Raw genomic sequence first — 9,582 nt, forward strand, 5'->3', positions numbered from 1 at the left:
TTCAGCAGTTCCTCTCGGTTAATTAGAATACCGTAAACGTTTCTGACTCGTAAACGCTTTACAAGGTGCACATTAAAATGGATAATAATATTAATTCTAAAATCGCACCAGGTTTTTTTTTTTTTTTTTTTACTTATTACGGATAATATGGAAATGTATTACAAGGCACACTTTCATTTTACGAGGTACATTGTGACCGTTATGCATAAGCACATTTTAAGTGCGTGATGGCGAAAGGTATATGGTGTGTTAAAAAAATATGCTATGCATATTAAACTTATTTAAATGCTTTCGACGTCATTTTAGCGAGAATCGATCAAAATAAAATCATTTGATATGCAACTGTAGGAATATAAAATTGCTGGGTTTCTTTTAAAATAAATAAATAAATAAACAAACAAACAAAAACCAAACACTGATTGTGAGATTTTTTTGGACACAACATATCTTATTAACCAGACCTAGATACAGCTCTAGGGATTACACTTTTTATTTTATCCCCCACGGTGCTTTAACCACCAACGTCTCACACTAAGATTACCGAAACAGAAGGTTCTTACTTATTGTAATACTGATTCAGGTTTTCTCCTTCCTCGAGAACGCGTCTTCCAGCGAAGTCCAGCGTGATATTACGGTCTTTGCGGGAGGCGTGGCGAAGCTCCTGAAGCTCCTCCTCCCGCTTGCGCAGTGTCTCGCGCTCCACTGGGGAGAGCCACTGGTTGGAGTCGGTGGCAAAGTAATCAGACTCGTCATCCAGCACCTGAGTTCGGCGAATGCTGAAGAAGCGTGCGATATAACTGACGTTAACAAAGTGGAAGAAACTTTTCAAACATTAGCAAATTAAAAACGTGAATGTGCGTTTCCATAGATCATAGACTAGAGGGATCTATTTATGGGTCAATATATAAGAAGAAATCATGCTTTAAACCACTGATCAAGTCTCTTCGACTGATAGGCTTTCATAGTGATACTGAGAAGATTATGGATGATGGAGTATGATTTAAAAATAATTAAGTAATGAATAACGTTTCTAAGTGTAAAGACTGCACTGTTACTACGCACAGCAGGATGTAAGTCCTGTACAAATACACTCATCAAAATTATTTGAGATAAAATGAATGAAATGAACACATGAATATCCATAACAGGGTCCACTTCTATGTCTATGTCTCTCTGTTCTATGTTATGATTGATTGGTGTGTATTTATGTCTTTATTTGTGTGTGTGTGTGTGTGTGTGTGTGTGTATAGTAATCATCTTTTCTCACATTCCTACTAAGGCATGTCCAAGCACATGAAAAGTGGAAAGCTCACGACTACTGATAAACTCTTTCCCATCAAAACTTCAGCTGCTGTATAAAACCCCACTGCTGCTAGATAAAACCGAGCACGCTGTAGGTTTAGAGACGTCTCTACCTGTTCTTGTCAAACTCCAGCAGTTTGTCTTTGTGCTGAATGGCTTTCTCTAAGCCTGTCTTCATCCTGGCCTCTTGGTGGGGCAGGTAGTCTTTATCTCCCTCAGATACGATGTGATCTGTCATGTTGTAAGGCGCACACACACACACACATACAGAGAGAGAGACAGAGAGAGAGAGAGAGAGAGAGAGAGAGAGGGAGAGAGAGGAGAGGGAGAGAGACACACATACAGAGAGAGAGAGAGAGAGAGGGAGAGAGAGGAGAGGGAGAGAGACACACATACAGAGAGAGAGAGAGAGATAGAGAGATCGAGAGAGAGATCGAGAGAGAGAGAGAGACACACACACACAGAGAGAGAGGGTGGGGAGGGGGAGAGGGAGAGAGACACACACAGAGGGGGGGGGGGGAGAGAGAGGGAGAGAGAGACACACAGAAAGAGAGAGAGAGAGAGAGAGAGAGAGTGTGGTAGAGAGAGGGGGAGAGAGAGAGAGAGAGACACAAAGAGAGGGAGAGAGAGAGACACAGAGAGAGAGAGGGTGGGGAGGGAGAGAGAGAGAGAGGGTGGGGAGGGGGAGAGGGAGAGAGACACACACACACAGAGAGGGGGAGAGAGAGGGAGAGAGAGACACACAGAGAGAGAAAGAGAGAGAGAGAGAGAGACAGAGAGAGAGAGAGAGAGACAGAGAGAGAGAGAGAGGGTGGGGAGGGGGAGAGGGAGAGAGACACACACACAGAGAGAGGGGGAGAGAGAGGGAGAGAGAGACACACACAGAGAGAGAAAGAGAGAGAGAGAGAGGGAGACACACACACAGAGACAGAGAGAGAGAGGGGGGGGGACTTGCTTGGTAATGTGAATGAAGAGAAAATAAACTGCTGAATCGGAGATCAGATCGCTCCAAGATTTTTCTTTACTCACCTCCCATGAGTTTCTTACGGAGTTTCTGACTTTTGTTCGAGTCCCGATACAAGATCTCTTGCTCTTCGTTAGTACACACCTGATGTAAAAATTCAGGACATAATAAGAAACTGTATAGAAAAACTTGTTTAGTAGTGTTTACTATACGTCAGCATGACACACGTTGGTTTGTGCAGGACTGCAGTAGTAAATTATCAGACTGTATCTGACTGTAATAAGGACATTACTCATAATTACACTCTCTGGTGTTTATAACAGTTTATAATCACACCCTTCAGTGTCACCCAGATGAGGATGAGGTTCCCCTTTTGAGTCTGGTTCCTCTCAAGGTTCCTTCCTCTTCCATCTAAGGGAGTTTTTCCTCACCACGGTCACCTCAGGCTTGTTTATTAGGGATAAATACAAACACACTTAAAATATAAGTCTAATGTTAATCGTGAACTTTTCTATAATATTAATCTTTGTATAATAAACCTTGTGTACTATATTTCTTATGTTCTGTATCATCAGTATTCAACAGATTAACTGTAGTGTGTTCAAGACCTTTTATATTTCAGTGACACTTTAACAACCAAGATTTGCAGTTATGTTACTCTCATTACTGTTACCGTAAATTATCCAAACAGTCACTTCCTGTCCAATAATCTGATCCCGAGGGCGCTTATATTTAATATAACTGCGCTGGGATGTTCAACAGGGTGCGTCGCTCCTCTCGTCCGTGTTTAACGGCTCCTACGTTACACGACTCTACTACAGTAGAGCATTATTTCCGTTATTATTTCACGGCTACTGATTGCTGACGGGATTGAAACGCAGCATTAAAAAGAATGAAGGGATGAAAAATGTTCGATTTCCATCAAATGTTTGCGACCCAAACGTTGATAAACTAAACAGAATTTTATTTATTTATTTATTTATTTTTTTGCCCGTGTTGCTTATTTTTACTACAGCACTAATTGGTTGAGTTTGGAGAGCAGCGTGCGAAAGGTTTGTACAGGGCTGCACTATTGATTTCATTAGGAAGCCAGTCGTATTGGAGCGGATTTCAGCTTCCTCGATTTAACCCGATCGACTGCGGTATTGTGAGCTTAGCTAAACGGAGCTAATTGGATTCCTGTTTGTTGGTTGGTGCAAAGCTGACTCCAGGTTACTGGCTGCCAAGCAAGCCAACAAAATAAATACACAGAATATCTGGAAAATGAAATCTAGAGGTTATTATGTGGTTAGTGTAAATGTAAATAGGTAAGTACCTTTTACGAATAGATCGAACAATAAATGGATCTAAATCGTTAATTATAACTCGCTAAGTTAGCGTCAGCACTGTTTGACATTTTATTATGCGTTAAATTCCAACCTTTCACATTTTGACTGTCTATTTAGTTGCTGTCTGTGGTTCTACAAGTTTATCGGAACATAAGTCACATCAACCACTCATCCCTCCATCCATCATCCAGCCATCATCCATACATCAGGGATGTAATGATGTACTTCAGCACATTTACATTTGATTTATTGCACTATTCAATTCAGTTTGAATATACTGTACTGTCAAGTCTACTCTGGATTCCATCTATCCATCTGTATATCCTACCAATCAGCCCTCCATCCATCCATCCTTCTCTCTTAAGTCTACATTAAATTCCATTTATCCGTCCTCATATCACACCAGTTAACCATCCATCCATCTATCTCATGTCTATTTTGGATTCCATCCATCCATTCACATGTCCATCCATCCATCCATTCAAATATCCATCCATCCATCCATCCATTCACATATCCATCCATCCATTCACATATCCATCCATCCATTCACATATCCATCCATCCATTCACATATCCATCCATCCATCCTTCCACATATCCATCCATCCATCCATCCACCCATTTACATATCCATCCATTCACATATCCATCCATCTATCCATTCACATATCCATCCATCCATCCATCCATCCATCCACATATCCATCCATCCATCCATTCACATATCCATCCATACATCCATCCATCCATTCACATATCCATCCATCCATCTCTTTCAAGACACCTTTGGATTCCATCTATCCACCCATGTATCCCTCCAATCATCCCTCCCTCCATCTGTCCCTCACAAAAATGCTTTGGATTTCATCTATCCACCCAGACATCCCTCTAGTCATCCATATCAAGTTTACTTTGGATACTATCTAACTATCTATCTATCTATCTATCTATCTATCTATCTGTCTGTCTGTCTGTCTGTCTGTCTGTCTGTCTGTCTGTCTGTCTGTCTGTCTGTCTATAGTCTACTTTAGATTCCATCTATCCATTCCTCCCATCATCCAGCCATCTCTCTCCACTAGGGATACCAAAACCACTTAATCAGTATCAGAATCTGAATAAGATATCTGAATATTGGCCAAGTGTGTTGACACACACAAGGAATTTGGTTCCAGCTGTTTGTGACTCTCAAAAGTACAGAAACTAAACAAAACAATGTAGACGATGAGATACAATATAGACAGAATGAGTATTAAATATGAATATAGAATATGACTGATTATGTACATAAAGTGTGGGAGTGCAAATAACAATATTGTGTAATATTATGCTTTTTGTACAATATACAGCAGCAGTAGTGTGTGTAATATATACAGATGATGTGATGACTGACAGTCCTGATAATGCAGTACTTATAGATATGAAGCAGTGAATATAATTATGGTGAGATGTTAATCAGGGTGATTGTCTGGGGAAAGAAACCGTTCTTGTGTCTGGCAGTTTTAGTAAGCAGTAAGTTCTGCCTAATCTGACTAAGAAACACAAACAGCCTTTTTTTATCATTCTAAATTCATACATCTAAAGCAAAGAAAGCCTAAAATTAAACAAACAAATATTTAGAAACTTTGGACGTTACATTAGAACGATTGCATGTTGTAATGAATGTCATACAAATAATCTCCCACACATTCCAGTAAAGCTCTCGACTGAGACCATGGAGATCATTTACGTCCCTAAAATAGACACAAGTGCGGCTACGGCGAACACGATACTGAAACTCAACGCAAAGACGTGACATGCGTCGATACGTACCAGACTGCCGCAGAAAAAACACGGACCGGAGCCTTCCTGCTCGCACACGATCCGACCGCAGGTCAGGCAGTTGTTGATCAGTTTGTGTTTCTGAGCTAAACAGTCGCAGGAATGGCGTCCGGGCAGCAGGACGGTGAGTTTATCCTGACCCTCTTTGGCGTATAAATTCACAAATTTGTTCTTCTTCTTAGAGGAGGAAGAGCTGCTGCTGTTCTCGTGTGCCTACAGAAAAAAAAACACACACACAATCCTAACCAGAGGTTTGATATCTACGTAAAGAGAGCAGCTGGGTTTACGGACACAGCACACACCTTCATCAGGTCGATGGGAGTTCTTACTATCTCCGGCTCGGGCTCAGCCTGGCTGGACAACACCACCTCCTGTTTGTTCCGCCCTTTGCGTTTTTTCTTCTGAGTGTCTTTACTTGGGTCGGGACCCTCTGAAGAAGCAGTTAGTTTACATAAATAGTTGATCAAAGAATAAAATTAAAGATGATCGTCCATCTCGCTCACCTGTTTTCATGTGGATCAGTTCTGGCTCTCTGTCCTGCTGTTTCTGACAACGTCGCCATCTCACCAGCAGCTCGTCTAGAAAATCCTTCTTCTTCCCTTCAGTTCCCTGCAGAAGATCACCGACATACTCCACAATCTCATCCACATTACTGATGGACAGGATGTACCTAAAACACAACAAACTGTGAGCAAGGGGACGGATAAGCATGCGACTGTGTGTGTGTGTGTGTGTGTGTGTGTGTGTGTGTGTGTGTGTGTGTGTGTGTGAGCGCGCTCTGGGTGTACACACAGAGAGAAGTAAAGACAGACAAGTAAACACAAAAAGAGAGGGATGCAGAGACGGTGAGACAGGTAAACACACAGACAGACAGACCCTAAACATCACCGTCATGTCATGTCTGTGTGTGTGTGCCAACATCGCCGTCATGTCACGTCTGTGTGTGTGCCAACATCGCCGTCATGTCACGTCTGTGTGTGTGCGAACATCGCCGTCATGTCACGTCTGTGTGTGTGCGAACATCGCCGTCATGTCACGTCTGTGTGTGTGTGCCAACATCACCGTCATGTCACGTCTGTGTGTGTGTGCCAACATCACCGTCATGTCACGTCTGTGTGTGTGTGCCAACATCACCGTCATGTCACGTCTGTGTGTGTGCCAACATCGCCGTCATGTCATGTCGGTGTGTGTGCCAACATCGCCGTCATGTCATGTCTGTGTGTGTGTGCCAACATCGCCGTCATGTCATGTCTGTGTGTGTGTGCCAACATCGCCGTCATGTCATGTCTGTGTGTGTGTGCCAACATCGCCGTCATGTCATGTCTGTGTGTGTGTGCCAACATCGCCGTCATGTCATGTCTGTGTGTGTGTGCCAACATCGCCGTCATGTCATGTCTGTGTGTGTGTGCCAACATCGCCGTCATGTCATGTCTGTGTGTGTGTGCCAACATCGCCGTCATGTCATGTCTGTGTGTGTGTGCCAACATCGCCGTCATGTCATGTCTGTGTGTGTGCCAACATCGCCGTCATGTCATGTCTGTGTGCCAACATCGCCGTCATGTCATGTCTGTGTGTGTGCCAACATCGCCGTCATGTCATGTCTGTGTGTGTGTGCCAACATCACCGTCATGTCATGTCTGTGTGTGTGTGCCAACATCACCGTCATGTCATGTCCGTGTGTGTGTGCCAACATCACCGTCATGTCATGTCCGTGTGTGTGTGCCAACATCACCGTCATGTCATGTCTGTGTGTGTGTGCCAACATCACCGTCATGTCATGTCTGTGTGTGTGTGCCAACATCACCGTCATGTCATGTCTGTGTGTCTGTGCCAACATCAGCGTGATGTCTGTGTCTGTGCCAACATCACAGTGATGTCTGTGCCAACATCACCATCATGTCATGTCTGTGCCAACATCACCGTCATGTCTGTGCCAACATCACCGTCATGTCTGTGCCAACATCACCGTCATGTCATGTCTGTGCCAACATCACCGTCATGTCTGTGCCAACATCACAGTCATGTCTGTGCCAACATCACCGTCATGTCTGTGCCAACATCACCGTCATGTCTGTGCCAACATCACCGTCATGTCTGTGCCAACATCACCGTCATGTCTGTGTCTGTGCCAACATCACCGTCATGTCTGTGCCAACATCACCGTCATGTCTGTGTCTGTGCCAACATCACCGTAATGTCTGTGTCTGTGCCAACATCACCGTCATGTCTGTGTCTGTGCCAACATCACCGTCATGTCTGTGTCTGTGCCAACATCACCGTCATGTCTGTGTCTGTGCCAACATCACCGTCATGTCTGTGTCTGTGCCAACATCACAGTCATGTCTGTGTCTGTGCCAACATCACAGTCATGTCTGTGTCTGTGCCAACATCACAGTCATGTCTGTGTCTGTGCCAACATCACAGTCATGTCTGTGCCAACATCACAGTCATGTCTGTGTCTGTGCCAACATCACAGTCATGTCTGTGTCTGTGCCAACATCACCGTGATGTCTCTGTCTGTGCCAACATCACTGGCTAACTAGCTATCAGACCAGAACACAATGAAACCACAGCTGCAGCTCATATTACAGGTTACATACAGACGCCATTCTTACAGCTCACAGTGTAGCTCACAGTGTAGCTCACAGTGTAGCTCACAGTGTAGCTCACAGTGTAGCTCACAGTGTAGCTCACAGTGTAGCTCACAGTGTAGCTCACAGTGTAGCTCACAGTGTAGCTCACAGTGTAGCTCACAGCTATCAGGCTAGGATGCTAACCGGCTTCCTAGTAAAAATAGCTAAGCTAACAGAAGAGCTACTCACTGAACGATGTCATCACTCGCTTCCAGGCCAAACTGGCTGTTTAACTGCTCCACACACCAGCGATGCAAAGACTCCGACATTATGAGCAATTTGTGAAGATTTTTGTGTTACGAGACGAAACTTGCAGTTTCACTTAGCAACTAGCGAGTAGGGCTAGTTTGACGTGTGCCTCAAACTATATGATGCTTCAAAATAAAAGTTTCATCATGACGCTATAGAAACTGATCAATTAAATTAAATTAAATTAAATTAAATTAAATTAAATTAAATTAAATTAAATTAAATTAAATTAAATAAATAAAATAAATAAAAATAAAAAAATAATTAAAGAATGAAAGAAAAAAAGAAAGAAAAGAAAAGAGCAGAAAATAAATAAATACATTAGTAAATAAATACATAAATAAATAAAATAAAGTAAAATAAAATTAATTAAAATGAAAATGAAAATGAAAATTAAATATATAAATAAATAAAAATAAAAATACAAAAGAAAGAAAAAGAAAGAAAAGAGCAGAAAATAAATAAATAAATAAGAAAATAAATAAGAAAATAAACACATAAATAAGTAAAATAAAATAAATAAAAATGACCAAATAAATAAATCAATCAATCAATTTTAATGATACACTGGGACAACCGATTTTTTTTAAATGTGATATAAATGTAAGTCCCGCAGGATGAGGTTTGAGTAGTAGAATTAATATCCTGAATTAATCTTTCTTATTATTCTTATTATTATGAATTAATTAATATTCATATCCTGAATTAATCTTTCAAATTTGTTAAAAGATTATGAATAAATGCCAATACATAATTCAAAATTGTGGCTACTCTTTATAATAAAATGTCTTTATTTTTCCTGATTTTAGTAATTTGTCAAATTACATATTGAACATAATCCTAGTCAGAGATTTACAGATTAAACATACTTTTAATGTCATGTCATCATTCATTAATTTTCAGGGATCTGGGGAATCCAGAACCTTGGGAATATTAGGAATACTTGGAGCTGTGAATACTGGGAATACGGTCTGAATGTGATGCCTTAAACAAACACATTCACACTTAGGAATAATACGGCATAGTGGCATGTGTTTGGGAGCCCTGAAGAAACCTGGAAGGAACCCACACAGACATGATGAAACCACAACAACAGATAGTACCATGAGCTCAGGTGTGTCCTGTGGTCGTGAAATGGTGTCTGTTATTCACTTTTAATCTCCTCTTTTTATTCCCAGAGATCCGGAATTGAATAAGCAGTTACAAACAGTAAATATATCAACAAATGTACGGACACACTTACATCTATATCTAATATAATCACTTGTAATAACAGCTATGATTT

General features: G+C 41.5%; 1 protein-coding gene across 2 annotated transcripts in view; it reads right to left on the reverse strand.

Annotated features, from left to right (window-relative positions):
• trip4 (thyroid hormone receptor interactor 4) overlaps positions 1 to 8,411 on the reverse strand; it is a 67,820-nt gene extending 59,409 nt beyond the window's left edge. For both annotated transcript variants that reach the window (XM_060886785.1, XM_060886791.1), the window contains exons 1-7: positions 8,238 to 8,411; positions 5,919 to 6,085; positions 5,718 to 5,845; positions 5,407 to 5,628; positions 2,332 to 2,410; positions 1,416 to 1,533; positions 561 to 776 (exon numbers count right to left, since the gene is read on the reverse strand). In XM_060886785.1, the coding sequence (XP_060742768.1) occupies positions 561 to 776; positions 1,416 to 1,533; positions 2,332 to 2,410; positions 5,407 to 5,628; positions 5,718 to 5,845; positions 5,919 to 6,085; positions 8,238 to 8,317 (1,010 nt within the window). In that variant the 5' untranslated portion in view covers positions 8,318 to 8,411. The remainder of the gene's footprint in view (positions 1 to 560; positions 777 to 1,415; positions 1,534 to 2,331; positions 2,411 to 5,406; positions 5,629 to 5,717; positions 5,846 to 5,918; positions 6,086 to 8,237) is intronic.
• Positions 8,412 to 9,582: the final 1,171 nt, after the last annotated feature.

The sequence above is a fragment of the Tachysurus vachellii genome, chromosome 1 (assembly GCF_030014155.1).
Source record: "Tachysurus vachellii isolate PV-2020 chromosome 1, HZAU_Pvac_v1, whole genome shotgun sequence".
NCBI classification, from domain to species: Eukaryota; Metazoa; Chordata; class Actinopteri; order Siluriformes; family Bagridae; genus Tachysurus; species Tachysurus vachellii.